We start from the raw sequence: 22760 nt of genomic DNA, 5'->3' as shown, positions 1-22760 counted from the left end.
GGTTAATTCATGTCTTTTCAAAGCCCTCCTCCAACTGAAGCTGGCTAAATCAGTGGTAGCTCTTAAAAAAAATATTAAAATTTAGCTCCTAAAAATACCCAGGGAAGACAACCAGGGAGGGATTGAGCTCTGCGAGCCGGGAAGGGCCGAGTGCTTGGCTGCAGCTGGAGAATGTTTTGTCTCCCGTCCCTCAACTCCGTCATGTCCTCAGTATGTTCCAGCAAATTCATCAGGCATGACTCACAGACCTTCCCCGTGCACATTCCTGTCTGCTGACCGCCCCTTCCTAAATTTAGACTCGACTTTTGTTGCTTCAGTCACGGGGGAAGGTGAAGAGCTGCAGACCCACGTCCCTTCCCCGTGTCACAGCCGGCGCTGGAGGGGACTTGGATTCCAGCATGGGGAGGAGGATTTGTCTCCTTCCTCAGCTCCTCACTGGCACTGCTGCTGCAGGGAGGGTGAGGATGGTGAGGGATCACATCCTCAAGAGGAAGGATGGGCAATTCTGCATCATTCCATGAGGGCAGAGATGAGAATGCTTTGGGTCAACTCCGACTCCATTGTTAGATCAGAGAGGAATGACATCCCTCTGTGGAATCAGACTTGCTGCTCCTCCTGAATTTGTGTGAATTCAGCCATCCAGTGACTTTTTTTCTTACTGAGAATCAGTCCTAAATTTGTGTGAATTCAGCCCTTCAGTGACTTTTTTTCTTACTGAGAATCAGTCCTGAATTTGTGTGAATTCAGCCATCCAGTGACTTTTTTCCTCACTGAGAATCAGTCCTGAATTTGTGAATTCAGCCATTCGGTGACTTTTTTCCTCACTGAGAATCAGTCCTGAATTTGTGTGAATTCAGCCATTCGGTGATTTTTTTTCCTTACTGAGAATCAGTCCTGAATTTGTGAATTCAGCCATTCAGTGATTTTTTTTCCTCACTGAGAATCAGTCCTAAATTTGTGTGAATTCAGCCATTCAGTGACTTTTTTTTTCTTACTGAGAATCAGTCCTGAATTTGTGTGAATTCAGCCATTCAGTGATTTTTTTTTTCCTCACTGAGAATCAGTCTGCCTTGAATGGTTTCTCCAGACATTTCACATTCCTGAGGCTCTTCCTGCTGGCTGTGAAAGGAACAGGGATCACTGTGCCAAGTGACCTTCAGCTGGGGAATTCTGTGCTCCTCTGTTCCCGGGGGGGAACATTCACCAGGAGTGATGTCAGACACTGACACCACAGCTCGAATATTTTCAGCTCCATCCAGGCGCCTGGGAATGGCCATAAACCCAACAAGTGTCACTGGAGATGGGGACAAGTGCACCCCTCTTGTGCCAGCCACAAAAGGGTGGTTATCATGAAATAAAAGTATTCATTTCTCATAAAAACTGGAATAAAATGATTCTTCCTCACCCTACTGACCTCCTGGGGCTACCCAGAGCATTCACTGCTTTGGGTTCAGAGCAAAGCTGAGGATTGTGAATTAAATTTCACCAGAGTGGGGACAGAGTCCAGCTGGGAGAGCTGTGCCAAGCCTAGGAGGGAAAACCTTCACTTGAGATGCCAGGGAAGGCTTTGGAGTGGGCAGCTCCCTTGGGAAGAGGCTCCTGGGGAGGTTGTGCAGCTCTCCTTGGCAAGGCTGGGAGGATCCTGCTGGAAATTCAGCTGTGCTCTGGAACTGGGAATGAACACAGAGCCTCAGGCTCCTGCTCTCCTGGCCTGCCCTTCCCACATTACAATATCCACCAGCTCCAAGGGGATGCTCGCTAGATGTGCTCTGACATCAGCCACAAAACATTGTAAGGAACATTTTTCTGCCAGGGAAAAACAAAATAAAACTCTCACAGTTATTCCACTCCTGCATTTCAAACCTCTGAATGCTTTGAGGAGTATTCAGAGTGCACACGTCCATGGCAGAGCTGGAATTTGCTCCCAGCTGTCACTGTCAGGCTGTGACAGGGAAGATGTGCCCTGGGAGGATGGCATGAATGAGCTGCTCAGGGCTTGGCTGTGGTGGTCAATAAATTCTTCCCAAGGGTTGGGTATTTCACACATGGAGTCGTGGAATGGTTTGGGTTGGAAGGGACAGAGGATCAGCCAGTCCCACCCCTGCCATGGGCAGGGTCACTTTGTGCTGTCCCAACCTGGCCTTGGACACTGCCAGGGATCCAGGGGCACCCACAGCTTCTCTGGACAACCTCTCAGGGAAGGATTTATTCCCTATATTTAACTTAAATTTCCCCTCTCTCAGCTGGAACCTGCGTTGAATTTAACTCGTATTCTCAGCTGACATCTCCCAGCTCCACCCTGGGAATTAAGATCTGGAGTTGCTGCAATTTCCAGGTCACAAATCCAAAAGAGATCCTGAGGAAGGTCCTTCCCCACTCCTTTCCTCGCCCTTGCTGTGTGTCCTGTCCCTGTCAAGGCTCTGCTCTCCCTCCTTGCAGACAGCCCTTCGGCTCCAGTGAATGTCACAGTCAAACACCTGAAAGCCAACTCGGCCGTGGTCACCTGGGATGTCCTGGAAGACGAAGTTGTCATTGGATTTGCAATTTCCCAGCAGGTACCGTGCTAGAATCACCCACTTCCAGCCACGTCCATCTCCCTCCCAGGTGGTTCCCAAATCCTCTTGCTGCAGTTCAAGCCCATTCCTCTCGCCCTGTCCCTCGTGGTCCTGTCGGGGATTTGGCTCCCCTATCCCCTTTGCAGCAGTGGCTGCAGAGAGGGAAGGATCCTGAAGGTTCCTCCACATCCACGTGGTGGGCAGGGCAGCAATCAGTGGCCTTAGGTGACAACAGATGCACGTGGAGAAGCCTCTCCACCACTCTGTGCTCTCCTCTCTCGGCTTCCAGAAGAAGGACGTGCGGATGCTGCGCTTCATCCAGGAGGTGAACACCACCACCCGCTCCTGTGCCCTCTGGGACCTAGAGGAGGACACTGAGTACATTGTGCATGTCCAGGCCATCAGCATCCAAGGCCAGAGCCCTGCCAGTGAGCCAGTCCTCTTCAAGACCCCCAGGGAAGCTGAGAAACTAGCCTCTAAAAATAAAGGCAAGTGTGGGTGAGTTCCTACGTGGCCCCTGGGGACGCAGGGCTCTGCAGAGAGAGGAACAAGGATTCTGTGTGCTGAGAGGAGCTGGGAGAATAAATAGGTGATAAATAGATAAATTCTGTGAGATAAACACTCATGGGGCTGAGAGTCCTCTCAGGATGTGCTGAGGGGGCACAAGGTGCCAGGGAGGTGCTGCTGGAGGTGGCTGCTCCTTCTGTCTCAGAGGAGATTTAACAAAGTGAGGAGGAGGAGGAGGAGGAGATTTGCAGCTCTGTGCAGCTCCCTCCAAGTGGAGAATTCCTGGCCAGCCTGTGAATTCATGTGCATCCAGTCCCCCTGGATGGCACTGGGCACACCACTGTGCTCACAGGGCACTTGGGGGACTCACAGCACCTCCTGGGCTTGTGTTTCAGGGAAAAAAATACTCCTTCTCCAATCTCAGATGGGATTTAACAAGGTGAGGAGGAAGAGGAGGGGATTTGCAGCTCTGTGCAGCTCCCTCCAAGTGGAGAATTCCTGGCCAGCCTGTGAACTCTGGTGGATCCAGCCCCACTGGATGGCACTGGGCACACCACTGTGCTCACAGGGCACTTGGGGGACTCACAGCACCTCCTGAGCTTGTGTTTCAGGGAAAAAAATACTCCTTCTCCAATCTCAGATGGGATTTAACAAGGTGAGGAGGAAGAGGAGGAGGTTTGCAGCTCTGTGCAGCTCCCTACAAGTGGAGAATTCCTGGCCAGCCTGTGAATTCATGTGCATCCAGTCCCCCTGGATGGCACTGGGCACACCACTGTGCTCACAGGGCACTTGGGGGACTCACAGCACCTCCTGGGCTTGGGTTTCAGGGAAAAAAAAAACACCCAGAGCTCCCATTTTTCTTACATTTTCAATATTTCTGCCAAATCACAGAGAGATGAGCTTGGAAGGGACCTGCCCCAGGCAGGGTCGAGCAGAGCAGGTCCAGGATCACATCCAGCTGGGTTTTCATTATCTCCAGGGAGAAAATCAGGCACTTCCTCACTGACAACTCCTTCACTTGTTCCTTTTTAGCCAAATCAGGCTCTTGAGGGTTTTCTATCAGCAAAAACCCTGCTCCAAAGAGGGCCTGGAAGCACAGGGCTGTGGGGACACCCAGGTCCCCCCTGCCTGCTGAGGGCCCAGCCTGTTCCAGGGCTTTTGGCCGTGCTTCTGAGGATGTGAGTCCTTGACTCTCTTTATTAGACTGATTTGGAGGCTGTAATCCTGAATTGCTGTTTATCTGGAAGCACTAAGAGGAGCACTGCTCCTTTCCTGGGGGCCTGAACTGTAATCTCCTTAATGCTTTGAAGCCAAGGAGGCGAATTACGCCCTGCCAAAAAGGCTCTGCTCCTTTCTGAATCCCAGAGCTCTGCTGGAAAATATCCTGCCAGGCTCTCCACGCTCCTGGAGCATGCCAGGCTTTGGGACAGGTGCAGATGGCACTAACAGGGACAGGGACAGCAGAGAGAGCAGCCATGGGCACAGAAACACTGCCAGAAAACACCCTGGTTCCATCCCCTCAGGGTGTGACAGCATAAATCCTGCAATTCCAGCCTGGTTTGGGTTGGAAGGGACATAAAGCTCATCCTGTGCCACCCCTGCCATGAGCAGGGACATTTCCACCATGCCAGGGTGCTCCGAGCTGGCCTTGGACACTTGCAGGGATGGAGCAGCCACAGCTTCTCTGGGAAATCCATTCCAGCCCCTCTCAGAGGGGAAAATTCCTTCCTAAATCCCAACCCAAGGAGTGTCAGAACTCTGCTCCTGCCACAGTGCCTGGGCTCAGGAGCTCTCCTAAGCCAGGCTTTGTGTCTCACCGTGTCTCTTTGCCCTCGTGCAGATGAGGTGACAATGAAGGAGATGGCGAAGAAAAACCAACAGCTGCGAGCAGGGGAAGTTCTCATCATTGTTGTGGTGTTGTTCATGTGGGCAGGTCAGTGCCAGCTTTCTCAAATTTAATATCCACAGGATATCTTCAGGAATGCCTGGCTGCACGTGGAACCATGGAAGAAACCTTTCCTCACACACAAAAAACAGAATTCCCAGCTGTAAGGGCACCTCGAGTCGGGTTTTGCAGCTCGAGTTGGGTCCACCAGGAAGGAGAAAATGGATTTGATGGAAGCAATTCCCTATGGATAATCCTGTAATCTCATTTTTTCCCAGACTGCCCTGATTATGATGCTCTCAGCCACAGAAACATGGAATGGTTTGGGTTGGAAGGGACATAAAGATCATTTTGTTCCACCCAACCTTCCACCAGAGCAGGTTGCTCCTGGAACATTTCCAGGGATCCAAATTCCAACAGGATATGCCTTGAGTCCATCAGATATTACAGGTTGCAGTAATTTTCTGGATATTATAGAACTCCAATGCTCAGGCAAAATGGAGATTTAAGAGTCTTGCTCTCCACACCCACTATCTATATCTATATCTATATCTATATCTATATCTATATCTATATCTATATCTATATCTATATCTATATCTATATCTATATCTATATCTATATCTATCTATATATCATCTATATCTATTTTATGTATATATTTATTTAATATCTGTATATATTTATATTTTATGAATTTTATAATTATATTTATAAGTTGTCCACAGAAATTTCCCCATCAGAGAAAGGGATGCAGGAATCCAGGTGACACTGAATCAGATCCATGTATAATAATTTTTTCCCCCCTTATGTGCATCTCCAGAAACTGGACAGCAATTATTCCTAAAGCAAACAATCACATGAAAATGGAAATGAATTTAGAAGATTTCCAGAAGCTCTAGGCCATTATTTTTTCAGCATTTATGCCATGTTTTAGTTGTTCACATCCCAATTTCAATGCCCTGCCAGGGAAAATAATCATGAATAATTACATGGGGTGACTGAACAACTGATTCATCTCCCGCTGTAGAATAATCTGAGACTCGGATCAGCTGGGAACAAAGAATTTGCTAATCCCACAATTTCCCTTCCAGACAAATTACTTACATTTAAAAAGCAAAAGGGGTGTGGGGAGAATCTCTCTACATCAAATGAGTTCTTGAAAAAGTCTCAATACACAAAAACCTCCTTCCAGCTTTTCACCTGTCCTGTGTGACAATATTTGAGAAAATCCAAATGAAACCAGAGCTCTGGACTGAGCCAAGCCTCAGCTCTTGTGTTTCTGGAATTTTTCATGGCATTTTCCTTCTTTGTGTGTCAGTTTTACCCAAGGAAATCACACAAGGAGTGGCTGTGGCAGATGTTAATGCCTTTTCTCCTGGAATCAGCCACTTACCCACATTCCCAAAGAAAGAATTTGGGCCACCGTGTTTATCAGCAAAGCCTGGGGGCAACTGCCACGCTGCTTTTATAGAGCAGGATGCTGGAAGATTTAAATATATTTTGCTATTAAGGAAGATTTTTTCAAGGAGGGAAAAGCAGCATCTGCCTGGATCCACTTCACCTACGTGTCTGGAATGTGCAGGCAGAGAGGTTATTTGGTGGAAACATCACATAAAAGCTTCTCAGACAGACATTTGCAGTCATCCTCCGTGCCACGGCTGCCCCTGCTCCCCTCTCCACGTGCCTGGGGCTGTGGGGGAGGAAATTTCCACTCGCAGCTTGTGCTGGTGCCCATTTGCAGGTGCTGGAAGGTTCAGAACCTCTCCTCTGCCAGCTCCAGGGACAGGGGACAGGGAGGAGAGGACAGGGAGCAGAGGACAGGGAGGAGAGGACAGGGAGGAGAGGACAGGGAGCAGAGGACAGGGAGCAGAGGACAGGGAGGACAAAAGGAGGAGAGGACAAGGAGAAGAGGAAAGGGAGGAGAGGACAGGGAGGACAAAAGGAGGAGAGGAAAGGGAGGAGAGGACAGGGAACAGAGGACAAGGAGAAGAGGACAAGGAGGACAAAAGGAGGAGAGGACAGGGAACAGAGGACAGGGAGGAGAGGACAAGGAGGACAAAAGGAGGAGAGGACAGGGAACAGAGGACAAGGAGCAGAGAACACACTTTCACCAGGCAGAAATTCCAGGAGCTCCTCCAATGCTCACTGAACAGCAGGAGCAGAGGACAGGGAGCAAAGGACAGGGAGCAGAGGACAAGGAACAGAGGACAGGGAGCAGAGGACAAGGAGAAGGGGACAGGGAACAGAGGACAAGGAGCAGAGGACAGGGAGCAGAGGACATATTTTCAGCAGGCAGAAATTCCAGCAGCTCCTCCAGTGCTCACTGAACCACGGGGTTGGCGTTGGTCGAGGTCCAAGTGCAGAGCTTAAAACACTTCATAACAGAGAGACTGGAATCTAATTAATCTTCTGTCGTCCTGTCTAACTAGTTTAGCATGGAATTAAGGGAAGGGAAGAGCCAGAGGGCAGCCTGGCCGTGGTCTGGGAGGAACTGGGAATGCTGCCGAGGCTGGCCAGAGGGATCTGTGATCTCTGCGGGCTGCTGAGCCTGGCTGTGATGCCGATGCTCTCTCCCGGCAGGGGTGATCGCCCTGTTCTGCAGACAATACGACATCATCAAAGACAACGAGCCCAACAACAGCAAGGAGAAAGCCAAGAGCGCCTCGGAGAACAGCACACCCGAGCACCAGGGCGGGGGCCTGCTGCGGAGCAAGGTGAGTGCCCGATTTGTGCTAAATCGGCCCAAAAAAAGCTCTGCTCAAAATCCTCTCCTCGAAGGGAACACCCTGCACACCCACGGCTCTGCTGATCCGGACGGCAGCGCTGCGCTCCCACCTCCAGCATCCTGCGTGGCCGCCAGAAATCAGATTTCAAGCCACGTTTCTGGATGATCTGAGCGTCTCTGGAGGAAAAAAATGAGTTCCTCGGGTCCTCCCACAGCAGCACGTGGCAAAGAGGACGCTGCTGCTGTAATTAACTGCAGAGTTAATCAGCAGGAGCAGAGATGGTAACAAAATGTCGAAGTGTAGATAGGTCAAGCCTTTAATTTATCCCAACTTATTTCAATTAATGGAACTTTCTCGTGTTTCTGTTCACATTCCCACCGTATTTATTCAGTATTTTAAATAGTTCACTGATTTTTGATGGTTCAGAAGCAGTGATGAGCCCCACAAGCCTAAAACCTCAACTCTGACCCTTTTTCATCACCACGAAGGTGTGGGAAGGAGAATTTTCACAAAACACAACCTGCAGACTGCGCTGAGCTCTGCTGTGATTTTTCCCTTGTACACATCCGTTTTTTTTTTTTTTTCCTTTGTTTCCTCTCCTAGTTTCCAAAAAACAAGCCCTCAGTGAATATCATTGAAGCATGACAGCCTGACACCTGAGAGATGGACTCCACGCCTCACTCTCACTCTGAGCCGTGCTGACTGGGGAGGTGAAACATTGGCGGAGCGATTTGCAAAACAAGACCTGGTGATTGTCACTCGCTGGCATCCACCTCCTCATCCGTGTTTCTGCAAAACATCTGGCCAGGAAGGGAAATCCTGCAAAAATAAAACAAAAAAAAAAAAAAAAAACAAACCTGACACCCAAACAAAGATGGAGAAGAACCAGTGATGTGAATCAGATTGGAGCAACATCTCCCACGCTCACGCTCCATCTTCTGGGACAGTTTTCCTGGTTTTTGGGAATGCACAAGGTTCTGTTGTGTCTTTCTCACTGTCACTCCATCCCTGGCAGGACTCCCAGGCATCAGGCACATCCCTCTGTGAGCAGGAATGGAGGGAAGCTCATGGCAAACTCCACCACCGAGAAGCGCTCGGGCCTCGCTTCGTTCATCGATGTGTGTCGTGTACCACGTCCTGCAGGTGGGTTTCTCAAACAAAAAAACATCCCCCAGTTTCCATTTCCACCAGGAGAACTTCCCTGGCTGTTCTCCAGCTGGGCTGCAGCACATTCTGCACTGCTGCTGTCTCTTCTCTCTCACACTGGTGCTCTTCACCTCAGAAAAATCGGGGAACGCTGAGGCACAGACCAACATGAGGGGACACCAGGAGCTGTTCTGTGGCTTCCAGGATAATTTCCACCATTTTCTTCGTGGTATTTTCAGCTGGGCCTGAGTCCACCACCAATGGGATAAAAGGTCCATAAAAATGTAGCCAGACAGCAAAAAAATACAGAAAAAGACAAAATACCTGAGGGTTGCTATGCAAGGTCTCCAGGGGCAAGAGCTGTTTATTGTGGAAGGCTCTGGCCTGAGGGGCCTTTTTTTTTGAGGGCTTAAGTTCTTCAAATGCTTCTTTTAATAAAGTTTGTGTGTGGGAAGGGCTGGTTCTCCTTACACAGCCTGCCTGTTGGAATGGCAGGAGCCTGCTGGACACAGCCCTTCCCAAAAAGGGATGAGGATGGAGGGGAAAAGGGCTGAGCTTCTCCTCTCTCTTAGAAAATGCTGGATGTTTGTAAGCTGACAGGATCCCTGGGGATTGCTGGTGCTCTGGAAAGCTGGGAGATGCAGGACCATGACATGGAAAAGATTTATTCTTTGCAGTGTGCCATGGGGTATCTGTGTTTATTTAACTCCTCCACAAGACCACTCCACACGCACTTAGGGGATGAGGTAGGATCCGAATTGTTCCATCAAATGCCAACATCAGAGGTTGGCCTGAGGAAGCCTTGGAGGAGCCTGGGTTGGGAGTTCCTGAGCAGGAAGAGCCTGGCAGTGAGGAGCTGCCATCTCTCCTCCTCCCCTGTCACCAGCTTTTCCCAAAGAGCTGGGTTGGGGAAAAGGCACTGGGAAGTTCTCCTGAAGATGTTCCTGCTTCCAGGCAGGCCAACCCCAAAGGTGGCTCCAGGATCCTTTGCCTGAACATTACTCTTCCATCACAAAGAAGGAGAGGTCACCACCTCTGATACAGACAGAGCAATAAACATTTTGTAATGTACAATAAAAGATTAAAGGCATCTCTTGTGTCCTTGTAATGCCTGAATTTCATTATTTTATATTCACTTCTTTTGAGCAGCACACACACACCCTAAAACTTTGTATTTCCCAGACCTAAAACTTTAACATATCTACAAAATTAAATATTTTCTCAGTGTTTGGGTGGAGAAAACCAGGGAGGGTTCTGGCTGCAGGACTAAAAAAACTTTCACCAAAAATAGCACCCCAGCCCTACCTAACAAAATTCTTCAGGCACGTCTGTTATCTCCCAAGGAAGAAATAGCATTTGGAATGCACAGCCCTACAAAGGGAGATTTTGGGACAGATGGTACAGCATGTGCAAAATGATAAGGGAGATGCTCTCTCCTAATCCTGGGGCAGAGAGCTGCTCCAGAGCAAATCCAGCCTGGTAATTTGGCAGCTTTGGGGGTTGTGTGGCTGTTTTAGAGCCACTTGTCCCTGGGAATTCAGATATATCCCTTTTTTTCCACAGTTGTTGTTCCCTAGGGACAGATTTAAGCAATTTCTTTCCTGACAGAGATGTGATCACTCATTTGGTAGAGCAGAATTAAATTTAAAGTGTCAGTGAGGGGCAGAGTTCAATATTCACATGTGGCAGGAGGTGCCAGGGTTATTTTGATAACCTGCACTTGATAACCCATAAGTGCAGCCTTGGAGAGTAAGGAAATGTGATTTGTGAGGAGAAACAAATGTGGGCTGGCAGAATCCAGCTCAGACAGGGACTCCAAACCACCTAGTCCAAGTGATTCCCTTCAAGGAAATTTTCCAGCCACTCTGAACTGAAGTGATGGAGTAAATCCACACTTTAGGAAAAGGTTAGAGGAGAATAAAGTTACTTAAAACGCTGCTGTTCTGAGGGTCATAAACATCAAAGCTTTAACTGCTGTCTGGGTACAAAATTCCACTGTAACCCATGAGAGTCAGCCACTAAACCCATCTTTAGAACAGAGACCTCACTCTCATCAGCAGCTGCCAAAAGCTCCTCCTGAGGTGTTTTACAGTCAATAAAGCAAAAATAAACCAAATCCACACTGAGGGAAGTCATGCTGGGCCACAGCTCAGCCCACCCTCCAGACCCCCCACTCCCCCCACGTGTTTTTGCCCCGAGTGCTGATTTTGACTCATTGTTGGAAGCGGGGAGCTGCAAAAAGGGAGCTTTCAAGAAACACTAAAAAGCAGCAAGTGGGAGTGGGCTGCTGTGCCAGGGATCCCAGCGAGGCCGATTCCCTGCCGAGCTCTGAAAGCAAAACCCTCCCAGCTGGCTGGGGATGAATCCCGTGGATTTCCAAGAACCACCAGAGCAGAGATTTGGGGCACAATAGCTGCAAACAAGGGAGCTGCAAACAAAACCCTTCGCCAGCACGCTCGGGGTGTATTTGGAGTTAAGCGCCGCTCTCCTCCCTCCTTGCCAGCGCTGCAATATTATGCCTACAAAGTACAATTTAACCAATAGATTCCTCCCCCACGAGTTTAGCAAAAAGAGGAGCCGCGGGAGGAAGTGTGGAGCAAACAATCCTGCACAGCGTGTCCTTCCAACTCACAACACAGCCCCAGCCGCTCGTCACCCCCTCCCCCGGGCCACCAGGCACCGGCGCAGCTCCTGCTCCCAGGGAAAACGGCAACACGAGGCGCTTTGGAGCCGCTGCCACTCCGAGAAAAAGCGAGGAGGAAACACCTACGCTGGAGGAAAAGTGTTAGCACAATCTCAGCTGCTGATGGAGATGCCAAGGGAGAGGAACGGGCTGCTGGTGGCAGCGTTTGCCAAGGATGGGAGAGGTGGCATCGCTGCAAAGCCAATGGCACAGCTGCATGTCGCGGACATTTTTTCACAGAAATAATTTTTTTTTTTTTTCAGATTTCTGCATTTTCTGAGAAGTAAGAGCCCCAGAAAGAGAATGTAAACAATGATTATCAGCATAGAATGCAATAAGATGCACCTGTGATTAATTCGTGTTCCCATGTTTATAATTAAGAGCCAATCACAGGCGCAAGCTGCAGACAGAGTCCCTGGACACAACTTTGTTATAGATCCTTTCTTTCTATTCTTAGCTTAGCAAGCATCTACAACTTCTCTCTTTATTTCTATTTAGTATAGTTATAATGTATTAAATATCATATATCAATAAATCCAGCCTTCTGATCAAGAAACAAGATTCTCGTCTCTCTCTCACCCCAGCGACCACCTCAAGTCGCTGTGATAGCTGCACATCCATTTTGCCCAGCACAGCACGGCCCGAGCTTCCCGTGGAGAGAGGGCTGAAGATGACACCATATGTTCCACCAAATGTAATTTCCCCCAGATTTGCAGCAAAAAAAAAAAAAAAAAAAAAAAAAAAAAAAAAAAAAAAAAAAAAAAAAAGCTTCCTAACGACGCGTAATGAGCTATTACAGCCTCGTCTGGAAGCAGGGCTGACCAAATTCAATCAGCTCTCCCAGCTTTTGTTCAAAAGCTGCCCCATCAAGGCGCTTGTTATGCTAAAATATTTTCTGTTTGCTCCACAAATCTGGCGTCTGTTGAATTTGTCTGGTGACCTCAGGCATTGAAATGATGCTGCTCCCCCTTGGTGGGGCTGCAGCCCACACGTCTGGAGGAAAAAAAAGGAGCTGGTTTCTCCTTCAGCCTCAATTTTGGTGAAGTAAGTTCCAAATGGAGAATCTTCATTATTAGTGGCAGAGCTGGGGAAGGCACAGCTTGAATTTCAGCTTCCCAGATGGAGGCAGCAAAGCTGGCAGCCAGAAAAATCTTCATTTTCCTTGGAATTTGGGCATGCTGGACGCAGAGCCATTGAGAGGCAATAATGACAGAGCCCCACGATGCCATTTGACACTTTGAACTCACAAAACCCTCACCTTTAATGCCACCAACTAAATAAAATAAAACCAACGAAATAAAACCCAAATAAAACCTATTTATACCATCCAGACCCGTTCTGCACCTAAATACCCTCCCAAACCAAAATTTTATCAGCTTCCACTATTTCCCATTTGAGGATGTCATTTTTTCCTCCTTACAGGAAAGATCTGGTTGGTTTTTGAGAGGAAGGCATTAAAAAAACCCACAGAGGGGTTTCATTTCAGCCTCATTGTTTTCCAGCTGCAATGCATTGATGAACACTGTTAAATTTTTAATTGTGATGCATTTTGCCAGAGCTCATGCAGGGCTCACTCAAAGCCAGTTTTATTCCAGTTTTTGTTGGTATCTCTGGGTTTTACTACAGCAAAAATCATCAGCAGGGCTCTTGGTTGCTCTCTAAGAGCAAACAGACAGAAAAACACTCTGTCTGTCCTTCCAGGAGGTTTAAATCACAGTCCCTTCCTCCTCTCTCCACCATCCAGATGTGGATCAAAGAAGGAAATTTGCAGCCCTAAATCCTTCCCAAAGGGCAGAGCTGCTTCATGGCAGAGTTTTACACTCCCAAAACCACAAACCTGAGGGGATGGAGCCACCATGAGCACCTCCCTGGCACCATCAGGAGCTGCTTGCTGACAATTTCCATCCCTGGAAATGTCCAAGGCTGGGCTGGACAGGGATTGGAGCAAACTGGGGTAGTGGGAGGTGTCCCTGCCCTGACTGAGATGATCTGAATGATTTTTGTGTCCCTCTGAACTCAAACCATGCTGGGATTCCATGGCTATCAGTGAAATTGTCTCCAGAGCACAGGTAAAGGATTCCTTTTCCAAAAAAAAAACTTAATTTGTGGGGTTCATTGGTTTAAAATCCAATGACAACTCCCATGTGCTTTCAAGGGATTTCTCCTTTTCCCTCAATGCAAATCTCTCTGTAAATAAAATTTACAGAGGTAAAATTCACATCACAAAGCCCTGACAGCGGCCATGCCCCAAAAGTGCTGTTCCTTCCTGCCTCAATTCTGGGATTTCTGGGATTTTTGCAGCCAAGCTTCACTGCTGATCCTTTGGATAAATGACTTCCATTTCCCTGTCTCAATCATTGCACATTCAGGGCAGGGAGAAACTTTGTTTTCCAAAGTTCTGTCCCACTCTGGGTGTCACAGATTAAAATCTATGAAGCACAACGTTAAAAAAACTTCAGTGCTGAGCTGAAATTTTGATTTCTTTAAGATCACATGGGCCAAAAGCATCTCCAAAAATAGTCAGATTGCGATGATAAAAATATGAGATGATTTGCTGCCTGAATAAACTTAATTTGCTCTCCAAAATTCCACTTATAAATACCTAAAGGAGTCACAAGGCCCTGCTGGCACCCCTGAGAAGAACATTGGGAAGATCAACCCATCCACCTCCAACTCATTTGGAGTTGCTCAGTAGCACAGGAAAGAAGAAAATGACATCTAAAAGCTGCAAAATATTTATAAACTCAAGTGCAAATCTCATGAAATGCTTCTGCAGAAGGAGTCACAAATGAAACTTCAAACCACTGAAAACCAGACCAATTAACACCTCTAAATGCAGAACAAGAACCAGCACAGCCCCTCAGCAGTGGGGTTGCACTGGAAGCGTTCAGGAATTCTCTGGAAATTGTGGTTTGGCCAAGTCCTTGCTCATCCACAGGGATGGGTTGGAATTTGGGGAATTTCTGCAAAAAAAAATTCAATCAAAAAATTAAAACAAACATGAGAAGAACTCTGAAAATAAATCTCCATTTCCTTGGTGCTGGCAGCTGGTACCTGATTTCCTTGGTAAGAGCTTTTCAAAGTGAAACCACATCCTCAGAAGGCTCCTTGAGAAGGGAGAACATCAAAGTTCCTTGCAGGAATTCTGCCTGGTGCCTCATCCCCTCCTTTGCAAAGCTCCTTCTCCCTGGCCCACCACAAAGGCTGAAGGTTCAACTTCAAACAAAAAAGGAAATTTTCCTCACCAAGTGCTGCACCCACCTTCAATCCTCTCATTTGCACTTCCTGAAATAGCAAGACAAAACCCCACCAAGTTGAGGCAGCCTCAGAAAAATAAGATTAAAACCCAAACTGCTTCAAGGGACTTGGTTATCTGCAGGCCTCAGAGTGCTACAAAGCTTTGCCCCATCTGTGTTTGGGAAAAAATCCAACTTTGCTGCCTTATTTTGATGTTGTTTATGCACAGGGATGAGCCTAACTCGGGAATTCACATTTCTGAACTGCAAATCCATCTGGGTTTCAAGCAAAATCCAACCATGGGGGTCACTCCTGCAAAACCACTGTCCAGAATCTGGTTTGGAGCAGGAGCAGCTGCCTGGCACTGGGTTGTCACCTCTGTCACAGCACAATTTTATATTTTCACTGCTCAGCAAGTGACCAGAAGGGCTCCAATGAAAGCAGCTTGGCCTGGATTCCATCAGAGCTCAGGGAAAGGCCAATTCCCTGGAATTCTGCCCTTCCCAGAGTCCAAACTCCAAGATTTTCCATGCTGCAGCCATGGGAGGGATGTGAATCACAGCTCCTCTCCCCAGCAATCCCAGCCTCCTTCATGAACTGCAGGATCAGCTCCTGCTCTCCCAAAGGAACAACTCCTTGCCAAAAACTGATACTTCCAGAAAGGATTTTTAGAAGTTTTTTTTCTTGAGAAATCCACGGGTCGTGTGGGAGGAAGGGAGGTTCTCCAAGGCAAACTCTCACTGCACACAGCAGCTCCCATTGTCTGCAGGAAGTGTAGAAGAAATCACAACTTTATTTCACAGATTTTGAGCCTTCCTACATCTCAGCTCCCTCCCTTGGCCTTCTGAGTCAGAGGTGAAATGGGTCATAAAAACAGGGGGAACATTTCCTGCTGCCAGGGGTGCACTTTTCACCCTGAGGAGAGACAAGGACTTGGGCAAACTCTCACCCTGAGTCACTCCAGGAAAAGATTTTGAGCTCCTCTCCAACAGGGGAAGTCCCAGGGGCAGATTAATCCCACCAAATATTTGGAGGAATTTATCCCAGTGCCTCAGCATCCAGCCCAGGGCTCTGAGACCTTTTGGCCTGAGGAAAGGGGGCTGGAGAAACTCAGCTGCCATGGGACAGTGCTTAAAATCCTTTCAAAAAAGACTTTTATCTCCTTGGGCACATCCTCATTCCTTCCACAGCAGCCAAGACCAAACTACAGATTTATGATGAGGTTTTCAGGCAGGTTCCACTCATTTAGGAACCAGGAGCTCTGATTATTTCAGCTTTGCCATTAAAAAATTCCCTGGACCAGAAATTTCCCACTCTGAACCTAGAGAAGTTCCTACTCTCCTCACCATAAACTTAGAAATCCACTTTATCAATTCTTACTCCATCCCACATCTCTTGAAATGTAGGGCTTGGAGGTGGATTTCATTTGCTTTGAAGTGAAATCTCCCTCCTGAGCTCAGCCACTAAATGGAATTCTTTCCTTTATGCCAGCACAGCCCCAGCCCTGCACCTTCCCTGCCCACTCTCCATGCAAGCAAAATGAATTTGGGCAGGTAAAAACTGCTTCAAGATTCAGGGTTTTTCCTTCCCCTCAATCAAGGGGCCAGAGTCTTTCAAGGCAGAGTCTGCTAGCAAAGAGTTCATTTGTGTTTCACAGATTTGTTTCTCCATCTGTTCCCTGACACTGCTCTCCCTTTCCATCACCTCAAACACACTGTCTGGGTTTTTGAAGATACTGATCTTTGTTATTACAGTAAAACCAGATGGTTTGTGCCTCTTTATAAGGTATTTCCTCCTCCATCCCCTTTGATTCCAGGGAGATCCAAGGAAATAATTTATCAGGTTTCTGCCAGGTTGTGAGAAAGTCTGATAAAATTTCTGAAAGCATCAAAAACCTCCAGCAAGCAAACCAAGCCTCAAGGAGAGCTCCTGATGGAGTTCTGGTTGGGAAAAAAAAAATGGATGGAGGTCAGACAGGAGGCAGCTCAGCTTCCCAGACGTGCCTGGAGCTGTGGAAAGTTCCCTGCTCATGGAACAGGATCATTCTAAAGTCCCTTCCAAGCTGAGCCACTCTGTGATCCTGCTCCAAATAACAGAGTTTTATTCGTGTAGCTGATCCAGCCCCAGAATTGCCAAGGAGGATCTCATCAGGAAGGAAATAATTCCATTTACTGCTGGATAAAGGGCAATAACAAAGTGCAAACACTGACAAATGGTCAGCTGGCAGAAATCTTGTGTGGTCAATTATCAGCCCCCCCATTGCCAAGCAGATGCTCAAATCACAGCTCATTTTTGCATCTGCTCCAGCACAGCCTCAGCAGCATTTAAATTCCTAGGAGAAGCTGCAAATAAATGAATAAATTGGGATTTAACAGCATCTAGAAAGCAGAATGAGAGGAAGCACAAGTTGAGCCACGGGGTTCTCTCCCAACACACTGGAGATAGCTCAATTCAGAAGTTTATTCTGAATATAAAAGGATTTTTTCCAACTTGTCAGTGTGACTTTTAGCACTCAATCTCCCAACATAAGCATATGTATGAGATATAAAAGAGATATATATGAAAAATGGATTTGATATATATGGAAGTTGTAGTTATGTATGAAAATTCTATTTCCTGCAGCGTGCAGATAAGGGAAAAGACAAAATCTCTCCTGTAGCCAGCTTGGAATTCCCTCAGACAGCACAGCAGCAGGAGCCAGGATCCAAGGAAGAACTGACAGATTACGTAAAAGATGGGACAGCAAAGCAAACATTACCCTGAGACAAATGCCAGGAGATTTGCAACTCAAAGCAGAGCTGAAGATTTGTAGCAGCAATACATTAGTTACAGCTTCCCAGAAGGAATTCCCTTGCTGGCTCTAAACCTGCTGATTTTTCTTTCTTTCCTTCATGAATTCCTTGGGATTCACTCAGCATTCCTTGGGATCACTCAGCATTTCCCATGCAGATGGCACAGACAGGGCACAGCTCACAGGGCACTGCCAGCCCACCCAGGAGCTTTTTTCACCTGGCACAGCCTGGCACAGCCTGGCACAGCCCACGCTGCCTGCTGGGCTGAGTTCCAAGCCTCCAGCTATTTGCAATAAGAAAGGTTTGCACTAATAAGAAAATCAAATTGTGTGCATCACAGACAATGCTCTTCCCCAGCCAAGGAGAGCTCAGTTTCACTTGTCAGCCCGGCTCCTTTAGAGCTCCTTGCCTGATTTTTTGTGACTCACAACATACGTCTTGCATTTTTAATTTGAAAGCAAGAGGAAAACAGGCCATTTTAGCTTTCCCTGCCTGTCCCCTCTGCATTACTTATGCTGGATTCATCCTCTGGAAGCAGCCCTGTGGCAATGCAGCTGCTCCTGCTGCCTGCCTAAGTGCAGGCTGCACACACACAACTGTCAGCTCCTTGTGCCTCACAAGAAATGGCAATTATTGCACCCATGAACACTCTAAATAAGCACAGGGAGCCGTGGCTGGAAGCTACCAGAATGTTTTGGCTCTCAGAATATCCCAGGCTGATGCAGCAGGTTTTAGTATTTGTATTTTTGAGATTTGCTGCTTTAGTGTGTAGTTCTGAGATTCATATTAAGGGATGGTGAGCTCTGTGCACAGAGCAGGGAGACAAAACAATTCCTGCTCCAGCTGGGGACCAAGGACAAATGATCCAAATTTCAGGGCCAAGAGCACAAACAATGTGGACTGAAGAGAGAAAAACAATCAGGATGGGACTGCATAACCTAAAGCTGCAATTGAACAATTAATTCCAATATGCAAATATAAAAGTGAGAGACCCCATGACCAGGTGTCCATTTTGTGACCATTTTGGTTCATTTTGGGTGTAGCCCTGGCTGGGCTCTTGTGCTGCCCAAGGCCTTTAATAAATCCCTAATTTAGGGATTTATTGAGGCCTTTAATAAATCCCTAATTTATTCTTTAACTCTGTTCTGGGTCAGCCTTGTCCAGGCATAAAGAGGGACAGAAAACACCTGAAAATCCCCCTGGAGCAGAGACAGAGGAACCCCCAGCTCCTGTAATCCAGAAGGTGTCAGAGCCCAAGAACCCTGGGAGCTGAAGGGATATTCTATTTAGCCTCTAAGTTAGGTGTGAGGGGTGTTTTGTACTCCAAGTCCAGGCAGGGTGCAGTGCTCTCCATCTCCCCTGCTGGTAGGAAGGGAAAAGCTCTCTAAGAACCATTGGTGAGACACCAGCAGGGGTGGTGCAAGGGTTAACTCCTCATGCTGCGACTTTGAACGGTCAGGAATTTGAATTTCGCCTCTTCTTCTTTTCCCTCTCTCCCTGTTTTTATTTAATTTCTACTCACAACCATAAAAATCTGGGGTGTACATTCTCCTGTGAGTGTTGTCGTAATAATATCCCTAAAATTGTCCCCTGAGATCAGCACTGAGAAATTGGGGAGAGTTTACCAGGGGGGAGTCATTGTTTTTGAAATCCAAACTTAATTAGAATCCCAGAAAAGATCTGGCACCACCCCCAGCCCCCAGGAGCTGAAATCCAAACCTCTCTGCAATCCCAACACCTTCCCTTCCACACCCCCACAGTCAGTGGCTCTTGGATGACACCACTGAGCCAACACAGAGAAGGTGTCAAAAATAAACCCCAATCTAAATCTCAGCATTTGAGCTCAAGATTCCCCCAGCCTGAGTCCAAATTTCAGCTCAATTCCCCCAGTCTGAGTCTAAATCCAGCACTTGAGCTGAAGATTCCCACAGTCTCAGTCTGAATCCCAGCTCTTGAGCTCAACTCCCTCAGTCTGAGTCCAAATTTCAGAATTTGAGCTTAAGATTCCCCCAGTCTAAATCCCAGCTGAAGATTCCCACAGTCTGAGTCTAAATCTCAGCACTTGAGCTCAAGATTCCCCCAGTCTGAATCCAAATCTCAGCACTTGAGCTCAATTCCCCCAGTCTGAGTCTAAATTTCAGCACTCGAGCTCAAGATTCCCCCAATCTAAATCCCAGCATTTCAGCCCATGATTCCTCCAGTGTGAGTCCAAATTTCAGAATTTGAGCTCAAGATTCCCACAGTCTGAATCCAAATCCCAGCACTTGAGCTCAATTCTCCCAGTCTGTGTCCAAATCTCAGCATTTCTGTTCAATTCCCCCAGTCTGAGTCCAAAATTCAGAATTTGAAGTCAATTCCTCCAGTCTGAATCCAAATTTCAGCATTTGAACTCAATTCCCCCAGCCTGAGTCTAAATTTCAGCACTTGAGCTCAAGATTCCCCCAATCTAAATCCCAGCATTTCAGCTCATGATTCCCCCAGTGTGAGTCCAAATTTCAGAATTTGAGCTCAATTCTCCCAGGCTGAGTCCAAATCTCAGCATTTCCGTTCAATCCCCCCAGTGTGAGTCCAAAATTCAGAATTTGAGCTCAATTCTCCCAGTCTGAGTCTAAATCCCAGAATTTGAGCTCAATTCCCCCAGTCTGAGCCCAAATCCCAGCACTTGAGCTCAGGATTGCCCCAGTGTGAGTTTCAGGGAGGTGGAGCAGTCCTGGAGGTGGCACTCAGTGCTCTGGGCTGGTGACAAGGTGGGAACTCCATGTTCTGGAGGTGTTTCCAGAGTTGATTCCAGGATAAGTTGTGAATTGACAAACCCAAATTAATCCCCAACAGAACAAGGCACAGCTCTGCTTTTCCCATGGAATACAAACCTGCTTTGGTATTTTCCTGATTTTCTGATTTTTCACACCAAACCCCTTCACAACATTTCCTCAGAGCCAGCCAGGTTGATTCCTGTGCAGGAATTTTGTGTGTGGCAGTGCACAAATTATCACAGACATTTTTTATTCCCCTCTGAAAACAAACACACTCCAAATAAAGAACTCGAGTCCAGCCAGGAGCTGAATTTTCCCTCCCCACCAGCCTCATCCCCTCCCACCTGGGGGTTACCTGAGGTAATAGCCACACTTTTCCTCACTTGGATTGGCACAGCCTGGAGAGAAACGTCTCCTTTGCTCAGGCTGTGCTTCTGAAATGCAGCTCCGTTGTTTTGGCCTTGAAAAAAAATAAATGGTGTTAATTTTATTTTAGGTTATTTGTTAAATTAGGTTACAGTTCACAGAGAGGGCAAAGAGCCCTGCAGAACTATGGCAGATGTGACATTTTTGGGGATGGAAAAAAAAATGAAAGAATTTATTTGAGTAAAGCTGCCAAAGATCAACCACGCCGAGAGCAAAGCAGCTGAGCCACCCAGGCGGTCACTGCCCTGCTGACCACAACGGGGAGCTCTCAAAAGCAGCAAAATCTCTTTTTCACACAACAGCAACACAATTCCTCCCCAGGAGGAGGGGGAAAGCCCCGAAGTGGCGCCTCCAGGAGCGGGGAAGAGCAGGAGCTGCATCCCGAGCGCTCTGCTGCTGCCACCTGCAGGGAACGGCTCCGGGAGGAGCGGCCAGGGAGGCACAAACTCCTGCCTGCAAACCAAAACTGCCTCACCCACCTCCTTCCCCACTTCCCGATGTTCTTTCCCCTCTTCCGGGGTGAAATATTTATTATTTCCCCGCTATTTCAATGCGATTTGATTTAGAAATAAACCCAGTGGTGGAGGAAACAGCTGGGATGGTTTTTTAAAGGGCAGATTTCCTGAGAGATTACCTTTCTTCCTCCTCCTGTGGGACAGGAATTACTTTGCCACTTTTCTTGCCACTGGGTGGCTCTTCCTGCCCACTCTGGCCTACAGCTGTGTCCCTTAACTGGAAAGGGAAGGAAAAAGGGGATTAACATCTAATAAAACTTTTCCATGTACATTTTGCTTTTAGAGTTATATAAAAATCCACTTGGAAAACCTCCCCCTGTATCAACACAGCACTTGTGTGCACATGGACAAATCCAAAGGGATGGGATTCAAACCATTCAAGTGGCAAGAATGAAGATGGGAGTTTACTTTAGTGCTGCCTGGTGGCTGCTCAGCTCCTCTGGATTCCCCTTCAGCATCCTCTGGAGAGCCTGATTTCCTTGACAAACAGCTCAGTGTTGCTTTGGGAAGTTCTTTTTTGGGTGGAAGTCCAGATGCTGGACTCTGATCCCCTGTGCCCTGGCCACAGGGAAGGCTGGATGAGGGCAGGGATTTCCCCAGGCTTTCCTGCCCTTTAGGCATCACCCTTTCTGAGGGTTTCTCAGCAATGCAGCTCCCAGCAGCAGTGGAATATCCCAAGCAATCATCTATCATGGCATCCAGAGTTTCTCTTTCCAGGTTGTTTTCCTCCAGAGCCTCCTCAGCACAGGCAGCAGCAAAGGGGCTCAGGCTCAGCAGCTCCTGCAGGTCAAGGTCCAGCTCCTGCTGCAGCCTCTGAGCCCCATCCAGAGCAGAAATGCCACTCAAAACTCCAGGATCACGCCCAGAGCTGCCTGAGGGATGCTCCTGAGGCTCCTCTGCCTCCTGGGTGGCCTCACTGAGTGACATCCCCTGGTCGCTCCTCCCGCTCTCACTTTGGCTCCCGTGGCTCTCACCAGGGAGGCTCTGCTGCTGCTCAGCCTCCATGGAATCATCTGCCAAGATTTCCTGGATCTCCTCCTCGGTGTAATCAAAGGGAGAATTGCCTTTCTCGCTGCCTGACAGCTCCAGCAGGGAATCATCCAGCTCGCTGTCGTCGAAGCACCTGCTGATGTCCAGGGAAATGGCCACATCATCGTACTTGGCCACGGCAAAACCGGCCCCAGGCTCGTCCTGCCCGCTCTCATCCAGGAGCAGGGAGCAGCCAGAGCCTGGGGAAGGGAGCAGAGCGCTCCCTGCAGGGTTTGGGGTGCTGCAGTCACGGCTCAGCACGCAGGCTTTCTTGGCCGACTGCAGGGCCTGCACCTGCCCCGTGGAATCCGAGAGCCTCTTGGCCCTGGGGGCTGGATCCTGCCTGAGGCCCTGGTGGAGCCCAGGGGAGGGAGGGCAGCTCTCTGCCATGGCTCTGTGCCTTCCTGCAGCTCTGCTTCCAGCTCTACAGGCTCATCTGCTGCTGCTGCTGCTGGTCTTTGATCAGCCCTTCCACAGGAGGGATCAGCAGGAGTCAGCTCCAA

The 22760-nt window shown here is 48.1% G+C and overlaps 2 protein-coding genes across 3 annotated transcripts in view; one reads left to right on the top strand and one right to left on the bottom strand.

The window, feature by feature from the left end:
• The window catches only part of FNDC5 (fibronectin type III domain containing 5), a 16098-nt gene extending 6168 nt beyond the window's left edge, over window positions 1-9930 (top strand). Inside the window, exons 2-7 of one of the 2 annotated variants that reach the window (XR_010030686.1) lie at window positions 2440-2555; window positions 2845-3043; window positions 4903-4995; window positions 7531-7664; window positions 8280-8819; window positions 8959-9930. Coding sequence is in view for 1 of the 2 variants with exons in the window: in XM_063177345.1 (XP_063033415.1) it covers window positions 2440-2555; window positions 2845-3043; window positions 4903-4995; window positions 7531-7664; window positions 8280-8321 (584 nt within the window). In the remaining variant the exon portion in view is untranslated. Of the gene's footprint in view, window positions 1-2439; window positions 2556-2844; window positions 3044-4902; window positions 4996-7530; window positions 7665-8279 lie in introns of both variants that reach the window. The other variant, XM_063177345.1, reaches the window with a different exon arrangement.
• S100PBP (S100P binding protein) overlaps window positions 1-22760 on the bottom strand; it is a 24459-nt gene extending 1699 nt beyond the window's left edge. Inside the window, exons 1-3 of the mRNA XM_063177344.1 lie at window positions 21637-22760; window positions 21348-21445; window positions 20643-20747 (exon numbers count right to left, since the gene is read on the bottom strand). Of these exons, the coding sequence (XP_063033414.1) occupies window positions 20643-20747; window positions 21348-21445; window positions 21637-22647 (1214 nt within the window). The 5' untranslated portion in view covers window positions 22648-22760. The remainder of the gene's footprint in view (window positions 1-20642; window positions 20748-21347; window positions 21446-21636) is intronic.

The sequence above is a fragment of the Melospiza melodia genome, chromosome 27 (genome assembly GCF_035770615.1).
Source record: "Melospiza melodia melodia isolate bMelMel2 chromosome 27, bMelMel2.pri, whole genome shotgun sequence".
Classification (NCBI taxonomy): domain Eukaryota; kingdom Metazoa; phylum Chordata; class Aves; order Passeriformes; family Passerellidae; genus Melospiza; species Melospiza melodia.
The sequence above is the reverse complement of the archived record's forward strand: the minus strand, read 5'-3'. Positions and strand labels throughout refer to the sequence as shown.